This window comes from Kogia breviceps, chromosome X, assembly GCF_026419965.1.
Source record: "Kogia breviceps isolate mKogBre1 chromosome X, mKogBre1 haplotype 1, whole genome shotgun sequence".
In the NCBI taxonomy this organism is placed as follows: Eukaryota; Metazoa; Chordata; class Mammalia; order Artiodactyla; family Physeteridae; genus Kogia; species Kogia breviceps.
In genome coordinates this window covers 72,613,200-72,628,057 of record NC_081330.1, presented here as the reverse complement: position 1 = coordinate 72,628,057, position 14,858 = coordinate 72,613,200, and the positions used below count along the sequence as shown (strand labels likewise).

The window sequence follows — 14,858 nt, the reverse complement described above, 5'->3', positions numbered from 1 at the left end:
ATATTACGTGGAGCTGGGGGGTCTCTTGTGGACCAATGTCCTGAAGTTTGCTCTCCCACCTCAGAGGCACAGCCCTGACACCTGGCTGGAGCACCAAGAGCCTGTCATCCACATGGCTCAGAATAAAAGAGAGAAAGAAAGAAAGAAAGAAAGAAAGAAAGAGAGAGAGAAAGAAAGAGAGAAAGAAAGAGAGAAAGAAAGAAAGAAAAAGATAAAATAAAATAAAATGAAGTTATTAAAATAAAAAATATTTTTAAAAATTTTAAGTAATAAAAAAAGAAAGAAGAGAGCAACCATACCTAAAAACAAATCCACCAATGATAACAAGCGCTAAAATCTATATTGAAAAAGAAAAAAAAAAAAAAAAACGGACAGCAGAACCCTAGGACAAATGTTAAAAAGCAAAGCTATACAGACAAAATAACACACAGAAGCACACACATACACACTCACAAAAAGAGAAAAAAAGGAAAAATATATATATTGTTGCTCCCAAAGTCCACCTCCTCAATTTGGGATGATTCATTGTCTATTCAGGTATTCCACAGATGCAGGGTACATCAAGTTGATTGTGGAGATTTAATCCGCTGCTCCTGAGGCTGCTGGGAGAAATTTCCCTTTCTCTTCTTTGTTCGCACAGCTCCTGGAGTATAGCTTTGGATTTGGAGTGGCCTCTGTGTGTAGGTCGCCTGAGGGCATCTGTTCTTCAATCAGACAGGACTGGGTTAAAGGAGCAGCTGATTGGGGGCTCTGACTCACTCAGGCTTCGGGGAGGGAGGGGTATGGAATGCAGGGCAAGCCTGCAGCGGCAGAGACCAGTGACGTTGCACCAGCCTGAGGTGTGCTGTGTGTTCTCCAGGGGAAGTTGTCCCTGGTTCACGGGACCCTGACAGTGGCGGGCTGCACAGGCTCCTGGTAGGGGAGGTGTGGAGAATGACCTGTGCTTGCACACAGGCTTCTTGGTGGCAGCAGCAGCGGCAGCCTTAACATCTCATGCCCGTCTCTGGGGTCTGTGTTGACAGCTGTAGCTCACGCCCATCTCCGGAGCTCTTATAAGCAGCGCTCTTAATCCTCTCTCCTTGTGCACCAGGAAACAAAGAGGCAAGAAAAAGTCTCTTGCCTCTTCAGTAGCTCCAGACGTTTTCCTTGACTCCCTCCCAGCTAGCTCTGGTGCACTAGCCCCCTTCAGGCTGTGTTCATGCAGCCAACCCATCTTCTCCCTGGGATCCAGTGAAGCTGGAGCTTCAGCTCCCAGCCCCCACCCGCCCTGGCAGGTAAGCAGACAAGCCTCTCGGGCTGGTGAGTGCTAGTCAGCACAGATCCTCTGTGCGCGGGAATCTCTCCGCTTTGCCCTCCGCACCCCTTGTTGTGCTCTCCTCTGTGGCTCTGAAGCTTCCCCCATCCACCACCCGCAGTCTCCACCCACGAAGTGTCTTCCAAGTGTGTGGAAAGCTTTCCTCCTTCACAGCTCTCTCTCACTGGTGCAGGTCTCGTCCCTATTCTTTTTTCTCTCTTTTGTCTTTTTTCTTTTGCCCTACCCAGGTACATAGGGAGTTTCCTGCCTTTTGGGAGGTCTGAGGTCTACCAGCGTTCAGTAGGTGTCCTGTAGGAGTTGTTCCACATGTAGATGTATTTCTGATGTATTTGTGGGGAGGAAGGTGATCTCCACGTTTTACTCTTCCACCATCTTGAAGCCTGCCCCCCAAAATCTTTTTAAATGTAAACAGCATAAGTGAACTGTGGGAACAACTTCAAACAACCTAATATATGAGTAATTAGCATCTGACGGTGAAGCAGAAAAAAAATATTTCAAAAAATACTGGAACTTTCCAAACATAATGAAAGCCATGATCCCAGAGATTCAACATGCTCAAAGAGTCCAAAGCATAAGAAATGAAGAAAATTACTTCAAAGTACATCATCAACAAATTGCTCACAACCAGTGATAAACAGAAAATCCAAATACTAGCCAGAGAAAAAAGGACATGTTACATAAAGAACAACAATAAGGATTGCATCGTATTTCTTATCAGAAACAATGTAACATGAAAACTGTAAACAGTATCTTTAAAATTCTCAAAGAAAAAAAAGCTCTCCATTTCAAATTCTATACCCAGAAAATATATCATTCAAAAATAAATGGGGGGGTTTCCCTGGTGGCGCAGTGGTTGAGAATCTGCCTGCCGGTGCAGGGGACACGGGTTCGTGCCCCAGTCCGGGAAGATCCCACATGTCGCGGAGCGGCTGGGCCCGTGAGCCATGGCCACTGAGCCTGTGCGTCCGGAGCCTGTGCTCCGCAACGGGAGAGGCCACAACAGTGAGAGGCCCGCGTACCACCAAAAATAAAGAAATAAATAAATGGCGGACTTCCCTAGTAGCGCAGTGGTAGCCTGCGCTCTAGAGCCCGCGAGCCACAACTACTGCAGCCCACATGCCTAGAGCCTATGCTCCGCAACAAAGAGAAGCCACTTCAATGAGAAGCCTGCACACTGCAACAAAGTGTAGGCCCTGCTCGCCACAACTAGAGAAAGCCCACACACAGCAACAAAGACCAAACGTAGCCAAAAGAATATAAAAAAATGGTGTACCTTACACCCATTAGCATGTCTACTATCAAAATACAATAAAACTGTTTGCAAGGATGTGGAGAAATTGAAACCCCTGTATACTTTGGCTGAAATTTAAAATGGTGCAGCTGTTATGGAAAAAACAGTAGTGTGTTTTCTCAAAAAACTTAAAAATAGAATTGCAATATGATCCAGAAGTTTCACTTCTGGGTTTATACCCAAAAGAAATTGAAATTAGGGAACTAAACAGCTATTTGTACACCCACATTCACAGCAGCATTATTCACAGTAGCTGAAGGTGAAAACAACCAACAAGTGCATAAATGGATGAATGTATAAGCAAAATGTGGTATATACATACAGTGGATTATTATTCAGTCTTAAAAAGAAAGGAAATTCTGACATGTTATAACATGGATGAACCTCGAGGACATTATGCTACGTGAAATATACCAGTCACAAAAGGACAAATACTGTTTTTATTTTACTTATATGAGATATCTAGAGTAGTCAAATTCATAGAGACTGAAAGTAGAATGGTGGTTTCCAGGAACTGAAGAGAAAGGAATAGGGAGTTATTATATAATGGGTACAGAGTTTACATTTTACAAGATGAAGAGTTCTGGAGAAGAATGTTGGTGATGGGTGCACAATATGAATGTACTCAAGGCCACTATACTGTATACTTTAAAACAGTTAAGATGGCAAATTATATGCTATGAAAAATTTAACAATAAGAAAGTAGGTATAGCTATATTCATATCAGATAAAGTAGACTGTACATCAAAAAAGTAATTACCAGGGGCAGAAAGGGACATTACAGAATGATAAAAGGGTCAATCTACCATGAAAAAATAGTAACTCTAAATACGTATGCAATGAACAAAAGAGCTGTAAAATATCTGAAGAAAAAATTTACAGAAATAAAAGGGGAAATAGACAAATCCACAATTAGAGTTGTAAATTTAAACATCCCTACCTTCAAAAATTCATAAAACTCGGGCTTCCCTGGTGGCATGGTGGTTGAGGGTCCGCCTGCTGATGCAGGGGACACGGGTTCGTGCCCCAGTCCGGGAGGATCCCACGTGCCATGGAGTGGCTGGGCCCATGAGCCATGGCCGCTGAGCCTGCGCGTCCGGAGCCTGTGCTCCACAACGAGAGAGGCCACAGCAGTGAGAGGCCTGCGTACCGCAAAAAAAAACCCCACCAACAACAAAAAAAACATAGAACTAGACAAAAACTCAGCAAAGATATAGAAGATCTCAACATCATCAATCAACAGGATCTACAGCTGACCCTTGAACAACAAGGGTTTGAATTGTGCAGGTCGACCTATATGTGGATTTTTTTCAATAAATACTACAGTACTACATGATCCATGGATATGCAACTATGGATACGACTGGCCCACTATAAAGTTATACGTGGCTTTTCAACTGTGCAGTGTTTCGACCCATGTTGCTCAAGGGTCAACTGTAACTGACATTTATATAACACTCCACCCTGGAAGAGCTGAATATATTTTTATTTTTCCAAGTGTCCACAGGACATTTACCAAGATATACTATATCCTGGGCCATAAATCAAACCCTGTTAAGAAGATGAAAAGACAGCTTACAGACAGGGAGAAAATATTTGCAATCCACATATGTGACAAACAACTCTTATCTAGAATATCTTATCTTATCAAACTCAACAGTAAAAGCTGAGCAATCCGGGCTTCCCTGGTGGCGCAGTGGTTGAGAATCCGCCTGCCGATGCAGGAGACACGGGTTCGTGCCCTGGTCCGGGAAGATCCCACGTGCCGCGGAGCAACTAAGCCCGTGAGCCATGGCCGCTAGGCCTGCGCGTCCGGAGCCTGTGCTCCGCAACGGGAGAGGCCACAACAGTGAGAGGCCCGCATACCGCAAAAAAAAAAAAAAAAAAAAAAAAAAAAAAAAGCTGAGCAATCCAAGTATGAAATGCACAAGTGTTACGAAGACACATTTCACCAAAGAGGAGCACCTGCAAAGGTGTTCAACATCATTAGCCAGTAGGAAAGTAGAAATTAAAATCACTACATACCTATTAAAACAGCTAAAATATAAAAACAGGGACAATGACAAATGCCAGCAAGAAGGAAAAGAAACTAAAACTCTCATATATTGTTGGTAGGAACGCAACATGGTACAGCCACTCTGGTAGACAGTTTGACAATTTCTTAAAAACAAAATAGCCCAACAATTGTACACCTAGTTATTTATCCAGGAAAATGAAAACTTACATCCCACACAAAAACCTATACACAAATACCATAGCAGTTTTACTCATAATAGCCAAAATCTGAAAACAACCAATATTTCCTTTAGTAGTGAATGGTTAAACACACTGTGATACCATCCATACCATGCACCACTCAGTGATAAAAGAAATCAAGTATTAATACACACAAAAACTTGAATGGATTTCAAGGCATTATGCTAAGAGAAAAAAGCTAATCTCCTAAAAGTCATAAACTGTATGATTCCATTTATATAATATTCTTGGAATGACAAAATTATAGAGATGAAGAATAGTGTTTGCAAGGGCTTAGGGATGGTGGGGGGTGGAATAGGTATGGGTGTGCATATAAAGGGGTAGTATGAGGAAAATCTTTGGGGTGATGGGATAGTTCTGTATATGATTGCAGTGGTAGTTACATGCATCTACACATGGGATAAAACGGCATAAAACTATACACATACAATGTACCAATGACAATTTGCTGTTTTTGATGTATTATAGTAATACAGCAGGTAACCATTAGAGGAAACTTAGTAAAGGGTACATGGGACTTCTTTGTACTATTTGGAGAGGGGAGGGGGGTGTTAAAATTTTCTTCTGAATCTATTGCTTTTATTTTAATTTTTTTCTTTGTACCATTTTTGCAACTTCCTGTTACTCTATAAATATTAAAAATAAAAAGTTTTAAAAAAAATAATGTGAAATAGGGACTTCCCTGGTGGTTCAGTGGCTGAGCCTCTGCACTCCCAATGCAGGGGGCTCTGGTTCAATCCCTGGTTGGGGAACTAGATCCCACATGCATGCCACAACTAAGAGTTTGCGTACCGCAACTAAAGAACCCACATGCTGCAACAAAGATCAAAGATCCCACATGCCACAACTAAGACCCAGTGCAGCCAAATAAATAAATAAATAAATTTTTAAAAATAATGTGAAATAGGGCTTCCCTGGTGGCACAGTGGTTGAGAGTACGCCTGCCAATGCAGGGCACACGGGTTCGTGCCCCGGTCCGGGAGGATCCCATGTGCCGCAGAGCGGCTGGGCCCGTGAGCCATGGCTGCTGAGCCTGCACGTCCGGAACCTGTGCTCTGCAACGGGAGAGGCCACAACAGTGAGAGGCCCACGTAAAAAAAAAAAAAAAAATAAATAATAATAATAATAATAATAATGTGAAATAAAGACATTTTCAAAGACACAAATGCTGAAATAAGTCATCACCAATAGACCAGCACTACAAGAAATGTTAAAAGGTGTCAATGATGGTTAATTTTATATGTCAACTTGACTGGGCCACAGGGTACCCAGATATTTTGTCAAACATTATTCTGGTCTTTCTGTGAGAGTGTTTCTAGATGAGATTAACATTTAAATCAATAGACTGGGGCTTCCCTGGTGGCACAGTGCTTAAGAATCCACCTGCCAATGCAGGGGAAACAGGTCCGAGCCCTGGTCTGGGAAGATCCCACATGCCGCAGGGCAAATAAGCCCGTGCCCCACAGCTACTGAGCCTATGCTCTAGAGTCTGTGAGCCACAACAAGAGAAGCCACCACAATGAGAAGCCCATGCACCACAACAAAAAGTAGGCCCCACTCGCCACAACTAGAGAAAGCCTGCATGCAGCAATGAAGACCCAATGCAGCCAAAAATAAATAAATAAGTAAATAAATTTATAAATAAATAAATAGATACACAGACAGACAGACAGACAGATAGACACACTGGGTAAAGCAGATTGTCCAGCATGTGGGTGGGCCTTATCCAATGAGTTGAAGGCCTGAACAGAACAAAAAAGCTGACCCTCCCCTGAGTAACAGAGAACTCTTCCTGACTGACTGCTTTTGAGCTGGACATCAGCTTCTTCCTGCATTCGGACTGGAACTGAATCATTGGCCCTTCTTGTGTTTCAGGCCTGCCAGCCTTTGAACTGAAACTACATCATTGGCTCTCCTGGTTCTCAGGCCTTTGGACTCAGACTGGAACCATACCATCAGCCTTCCTGAGTCTCTGTCTTGCCAACTCATCCTGCAGATCTTGAGACTCACCAGCCTCCATAACTGCATGAGCCAGTTATTTATAATAAGTCTCTTTGGAGAATCCAAAAACAATGTTCTTCAGGCAGAAGAAAAATAACAAATGGAAATTTGGATGTATACAAAGGAATAATGATTACTTGAAATGGTAACTACATGTGTAAATGCATAAGTTTTTTTCTTATTTGTATCTCTTTTAAAATAAAATTGACAATTTAAACAAAAATAATAATAGTATTGTGGATTTTATAACATATGTAAAAGTAAAACAAATGACAACAGTAGCATAAAGGTCAGACTGGGAGATATAAAAGTACACTATTATGACATATGAAAGTAGCCCAGGATAAGATATATAGTATAAGCCCTAAAGAAACCAGTAGAATAGCAAAACAAAGAGTTACAACTAATAGGCCAACAGATGAAATAAAACTGAATCTAAAATATCATTCAAATATGTAATGTGACAAAGCCTCTATGATCACTCTCCTTTTTCAGTATTTCCCTGAGTAGTCTCACTGTTTATTCCTCTAGATTATCCTGCAAATATTTTTATAATACTCCTCTTTTTTAAAAATAAATTATTTATTTATTTATTTATCTTTGGCTGCATTGAGTCTTTGTTGCGGCGTGCAGGCTTTTCTCTAGTTGAGGAGAGCAGGGGCTACTCTTTGTTGCGGTGTGCAGTCTTATTGCAGTGGCTTCTCTTGTTGTGGAGCATGGGCTCTAGGCATGTGGCCTTCAGTAGCTATGGCTCGCAGACTCAGTAGTTGTGTCACAGGGCTTATTTGCTCCGCGGCATGTGGGATCTTCCCAGACCAGAGTTCAAACCCTTGTCCCCTGCGTTGGCAGGCATATTCTTAACTACTGTGCCACCAGGGAAGTCCGTATTTTCATAATATTTCAATATGGATTCTTTAGGAGGTTGGAATAAAAACTACATTGGACTCATAAATTGTTTTGAAGAAAAACTTACTTAAATACAAACTTACAAAAGAAGGCAGGAAAAAAAGAAAAGGGGAATAAAGAATATGCAGGACAAATAAACAATAACAAGGTGATAGACTCAAACTTAACCACATCAATAATCACATCAAACGTAAATATTCTAAACATGCCAGTCAAAAGACAGAGATTGTCAGAGTGGATAAAAAAGCAAACCCAACTGTATGCAGCTTACAAGAGATGCATTGTAAACATAAAGACATAAATAGGAAAACAGCTAGAACAAGATACACCATGCTAACGCTAGTCAAAAGAAAGCTAAAATAACGATATCAATAAAAGATAAAGTAGATTTAAGAGCAAATATGGTATATATCCATACAATAAGATATTACGGAACCCTGGGAATAAACTACACACACACACACACACAACATCTCAGAATAACTGTACTGAATGCTAAATGAAATAAGTCATTCAAAACTAGAGTACATTCTCTATGATTCCATTGGTACAAAACTCTAGAAAATACAAACTATTCTATGAAAGCAGAGCTTGTTACCTAGGGAAGAGTGGGAAAGAGCGGTGACATAAGGGTGTGAAGAAACTTCGAGGAATGATGTATATATTCAGTATCCTGATCGTGGTGATTGTTTTATAGATATACACACATGTCAAAACTCAACAAAGTTTTTACTTTAAATATGGGCAGTTTATTGTATGTTAATTATACCTAAATAAAACTGTTCAAAGATAATTAAGAGCAATGAATTATGTCAGTGGAAAAATAGGAATACAAAAACCCTGATAAATCCTGGTAACAAATGAATAAATCAATAAGTAAATAAATAAATATTAAATAATGGGAGAAGGGAGAGCTCTTGCTTACAGTAGAATGCTGAGTGCCAACTGGTAAATATGAAGGAAGTGCTACAGTTAGAAAATGATTATTTGGCAACCATCATAAGATTGATTCAGGTAAGAACACTAATTCTTAAGGAAATTTTAAATAAAATAAGGGTATATGCATAATTTTAAAGTGTTTATTGGTTGCAAGGGAAAAACAGTTAATATACAGTGAAAATATAAAACACTTTTGAACAGGTGATCAGTATTATCACCAATGAGGAGCAGATGGACATCAGGGGCCTCCAAATGTGATGCCCTGAGAAGGGACACAATATCACTCATGCAGTATTCCAGTCACAAATGCATAATGAGTCTAATCACAAGGAAACATCTGATAAATCTCAAATGAAGAATTTTCATTTAAAATAAGGTAGGGAGCTAATGTATTCTTCCAAAATATCAATGACACAAAAGTCAAAAGAAAGGCTACAGAAATGTTCCAGATGACAGGGGACTAAAGAGACATGTCACATAAATGCAATACCTAATCCTAGATTGATTAATCCTATATTGGAGAGAAAAACATGCTATACAGTTCATTACTGAGTGTATATAACATATATTATTATTACAGATATCAATATATATTATCCTCAATAAGATGAATGTATGAATTATATTTCCTCAATAATATAGAGAAAGAGAATGCACAAAATGTTAATAACAGGTGATTCTGGGTAAGGTAAATAGACAGGTATTCTTTGAACTATTCTTATTCTTTCAATCTTTCTCTAGGTTTGAAATTGTTTACAAATAAAACTCTTTTAAGTGTATATTGCCACTGAAATCCTAATGCACCCAGTTCATCAATGTCCAGGGTCAATAATTAGGCTATTAAATGTGATATGTCAGGAGTAATGCAGATGGACAATTACTGTTATAAAAACTGCAACTTCTGTATCCAGTGAACAAAGAGACATGCTGACAAGAAGCCATGTAGCTAGCTAGTATGCAGCCTCCTCTGTTGTCTTGGATCCTGTTTTTTATTTAGACTTGCATCTTAGCAAATGCAAAAAAAAAAAAGGATGCAGCTTTTGAAATTGTTCATGTATATTAATATTTTTAAATTTAAAAATTTAATATAAAAGAAGTTTTTCAGTATTAAATAACCCCATCCACATGACATAAATTTCAGGAAAATATAATTCAAGTAAACAGTTTCTTTGTGTAATTTAATATTCTGATAAATTCAACTATTCACTTTCATGCTTCCCATATTGTTGAAAAAAATCTTTTGAAAATGTATCAGGGACTTCCCTGGTGCTGCAGTGGTTAAGAATCCGCCTGCCAATGCAGGGGACAAGCATTCCATCCCTGGTCCGGGAAGATCCCACATGCCACGGAGCAATAAGCCCGTGTGCCACAACTACTGAGCCTGTGCTCTAGAGCCCACGAGCTACAACAACTGAGCCCACGTGCTACAACTACTCAAGCTTGTGTGCCTAGAGCCTGTGCTCTACAACAAGAGAAGCCACCTCAATGAGAAACCCATGCACTGCAACGACGAGTAGCCCCTGCTCACACCGCAACTAGAGAAAGCTCGCTCCCAGCAACAAAGACCCAATGCAGCCAAAATAAATAAAAATTTTTAAAAATGTATCAGTATATTAATTGCCTTATAGAGTAAAACACAATGATCCTAACTGAATTTCTTTAAACAGTCATCAGCCTATCAGTGTTCCTTATCCAGGAGTATAGAGGTATTGTATGTATGTATGTATGAATATGTGTATATATGTATGAGCATTAGCTTTAAGTGAACCACTGATGTTGTTTTTTTTAAACTAAATCCCATTATCTGCCTATTTTATCATTTCCTTCTTTATCCTAAAATTTACTCACATCAGAGAACCTTTTCTGTTTTGTGCAAAAGAAATTTTTTTTCAAAAATATCTGTTGTCAAAGAGGTATATTTTATTCTTCCTTTCTGTGCTGCAGAAGAGATTGCAACAATCTGTCGTTTAAAAAAAGAAAATAGGAATACTGGAGCAAATGTCTACACTGGATTTCAAAATGTGAATCAATGCTTTCAAAATTTCATTAAGCTGATTTTCAAAAGTAAAAACCTCTTATACCTTGTTTGCTAGGTTTATAGCGCTGAGAGCTTTATAATATTCTTTGTCATCCCAATCCATATAAGCAGTGGCTAGTAACCGTAGAACTTTAGCCTATAATTAAAAATAGAAAAAAAAAACACACACACAGCTGAGGGTTAAACTGCAGTACAACAGCTGACTAGCACTTACACAGTGAAAGGCATTTTTCAAACCTCAGTCATAATTATGAAATAGCATTTCCTTAAGCAACCACATAGTCTTGGGATATGTCTCATCATTATGCTATCCATATCAAATACCATCTGAGAATTTTTACAGTAATAGCTTATTTAAATTTAATATAATTGTGTTAATATAATTATTTTCTTAACAGTGTTTTAGTGGTAAAGTACTTAATCATCCCCACTTTAAAAATAAGGAAATTAAAGCACAGCAATATTTAATGTAATCATCTTACCACCTACTGTTTAGGTAGCATTATATTAGGCCTCCATCAAAAGAAATAAATAGACATAATCCCTCTCTCAAAGACTTTACAGCCTAGTTGAGATGAACCAATTGGACCAAGGGCACATATACCACCATTTCACTAGGAGCAGATATACTTTCCTATAGACAAGATTTCTCCCAACTCAACCAAGTTTTAAAATTAATAAAGTATTTCATAATTAAGTCAGTTTCTCCAGTCAGATCTACATTGATAAGGGGAATAACTCTACTTAGCACAGACTTATTTAACTACAGATTCACATTTTGAAAGTATGAGGCCTATTTCAATGAAGATTCTGCCTCTAAGTATAATGAGGACAGTAGGATCAGGCAAAGGTGGTCTTCTAACTTACAAAAAAATGTTAAGCACATTAGGGCTCTGCGAACCTTAGAGAAATGGCATTTAGGGTGTGATACTTTGAGTTTTTTAATTCAAAAACTAAGATGGATATAATGTACGTAATGTCATTATTATTACTGCGGAGCAACTCTCAACTTATAAACTTCCACAGAGGACTTTGATGGAGTAAATATGGCATCTCTGAGAAAGACTGTAGCTATTTTGTAACAGTAAAAGGGTCAAATAATCAGAAAGATTAAATTAAATGGATGAATCTCAAAACTATTATGTTAAGCAAAAGAAGCCAGACATAAAACAGTACATACTGTATGATTTCATTTATACACAGGTTCAAGATAAGCCAAAAATATTCTACAGCAATTAAAGTCAGAATAGTGGTTTTATCATGGGGGTATGAATGCCTATTAACTGGAAAGGGGCAAAGGTAACTTTTGAGGGTGATGGAAATTTCTGTATCTTGATCTGTGTGGTAGTTACAAAACTATATAGATAAACTGAAACTCATCAAGGTGTACACTTTTAAGATTTGTGCAATTTAGTGTATGTATTTATTTGTTTATTTATTTATTTATTTAAGTTATACTGCAATAAAATACTGCTAGCATGAAAGAAAAACTATTTCATAATCTTACTTCTCCATACCTTGCAATATGAAAAGATTTCAATCACGCTTAAATCCTATCTTCCATCCTCATTTCCTCCTCCAGACATCTTCTCATCTAGTTCCCTTGCCTCATATTCCCTTCTCCCTCCCTTTTAACTGTATGAACCCCATCTGCTTTTCAAGGCCTATCTCCTGCCAAAAGGCTTTTTCAACTATTCTAGTCAACATTAATATTCCCCTTTTCTTCATGCCCTTGCGTATACTTCAGGTTAGTGCCACACAGTTTATCACTTATTTTTCCCAAATTGTTTCACTTGTATTCATTTTTTAAAATCTTTTTTTTGAAATTTTAATTGAAGTATAAAATACATACCAAAAAGTTCCAAAATCTCAATGGTACAACTCTGAATTTTCACAAAGTGAGCACACATATGTTAACAACACAGAAATCAAGAAACAGAACATTAGTCTCATCTCATAACTCTTTTCAGACACTATTCCAAACAAGGGTAACCAATTATCTGACTTCCAACACCACGTATTAGTTCTACCTGCTTTTGGCATTCACATTTATGGAATCATACAGTATGTACTACTTTGTATTTTGCTCTGTTTGTTCAACATATCTGAGAACATCCATATTGTTACAATTATTGTAGTCTATTCTCATTGTTATATGATACTCTATTATATGACACTATCATAATATATATTATTTTTAATTGTGATAAAATACACATAACATAAAATTGACCATTTTAACCATTTTTAAGTGTATGGTTCAGTAGCATTAAGTATATTCACATTGTTGTGCAACCAGCACCATCAAGCATCTCCAGAACTCTTTTAATCTCACAAAATTGAAACTCTCTACCCATTAAACAATAGCTCCCCATGTTCTCCACCCTCCAAACCTCTGCAACCACCATTCTACTTTCCATCTCTATGAATTTGACTACCCAACATATCTCACTGAACTGGAATCATACAGTATGTCTTTTTGTGAATGGCTTATTTCACTTAGCATAATGTCCTCAAGGTTCATCTATGTTGTAGCATGTGTCAGAATTTCCTTCCTTTTCATGGCTGAATAATATTCCATTGTATACACCTGTATTAGTTTCATCCTTTAAACATAAGCTATTTAACAGTAGAGGCCACATTTTATACTTCTCTTTTTTTTCCCCATCTACCACATTGCTAGATATATTGAGATATATACGTGTGTGTGTATATACATATAAATATATGTATATATGTGTGTATGTGTTAAGTTACATTTTGAGTGATATACTGTAATAATGGTAAAAAGCAGAGATGGATATTCAAAAAATTCAATTCTTCTATGGCATGTATTAAATTAGTTTTATATCAGATTTATTTACATAATCACATTTTACTTAATTAAATATTAAAATTAACTTCCATACCAAGCATGTTCTACCTGGGTGGTTACAGAAACCTAGAATTTTTGAACATGCAAATAAAAGCTCAAACGTATATAGCCAAACATTGTCCTAAGCACTTTACATGTATTACTTAATTCATGGGTACAAGAATCTACCGGGAGGGTAGATTCTGTAAGTATAACAACTTTACAGAAACTAATGCACTGAGATATTAACTGATGTGCCCAGTGAATAATCGACTCACAAATGGAGGGACAGACTATCATAATTTTATTACAATAACATAAACTGTATTTCTTCAACCTACTTCTGCAATATTTAACATGATCCTTACCAGCATTCCCAGCTGAACAGAACACTTATCCATCTTCCCAATATCATAGCTTTGCCTATCATTAAAAAAGGAAAAAAATACATATAAATACTTATTTATTTCAAATTATATACATTTTTTTCAAGACTACATATTACTAAGAAGACATTTTATAATTATACTTAATTACAACTTTTCTATTTTGTACTACAACAGATGATTAACCAATTGATACATAAAAATCAATTATATAAAGCAATACTTTCTAACTTTAGAAAACCACAGAGATAGCCTCATCCACCAGAGGGCAGACAGCTGAAGCAAGAAAAACTACAATCCTGCAGCCTGTGGAACAAAAACCACATTCACAGAAGGACAGACAGGATGAAAAGGCAGAGGGCTATGTACCAGATGAAGGAACAAAATAAAACCCCAGAAAAACAACTAAATGAAGTGGAGATAGGCAACCTATATATGCCTATATATTATAGGCATATATAGGCATATATATTATAGGCCTATATATTATATATGCCTATAGGCATATATAAATATATATGCACCCAACATAGGAGAACCTCAATACATAAGGCAACTGCTAACAGCTATAAAAGAGGAAATCGACAGTAATACAATAATAGTGGGGGACTTTAACACCTCACTTACACCAATGAGCAGATTAGCCAGACAGAAAATAAATAAGAAAACAGAAGCTTTAAATGACACAATAGACCAGATAGATGTAATTGATATTTATAGGACATTCCATCCAAAAACAGCAGATTACACTTTCTTCTCAAGTACGCACAGAACATTCTCCAGGATAGATCACATCTTGGGTAAAAAATCAAGCCTCAGTAACTTTAAGAAAATTGAAATCATATCAAGCATCTTTTCTGACCACAACACTA

At 37.6% G+C, this 14,858-nt stretch overlaps 1 protein-coding gene across 1 annotated transcript in view; it reads right to left on the bottom strand.

The window, feature by feature from the left end:
* Nucleotides 1-14,858, bottom strand: part of TEX11 (testis expressed 11) — a 376,012-nt gene that overhangs the window by 215,373 nt on the left and 145,781 nt on the right. The window contains exons 11-12 of the mRNA XM_059050388.2: nucleotides 13,969-14,023; nucleotides 10,790-10,882 (exon numbers count right to left, since the gene is read on the bottom strand). Of these exons, the coding sequence (XP_058906371.1) occupies nucleotides 10,790-10,882; nucleotides 13,969-14,023 (148 nt within the window). The remainder of the gene's footprint in view (nucleotides 1-10,789; nucleotides 10,883-13,968; nucleotides 14,024-14,858) is intronic.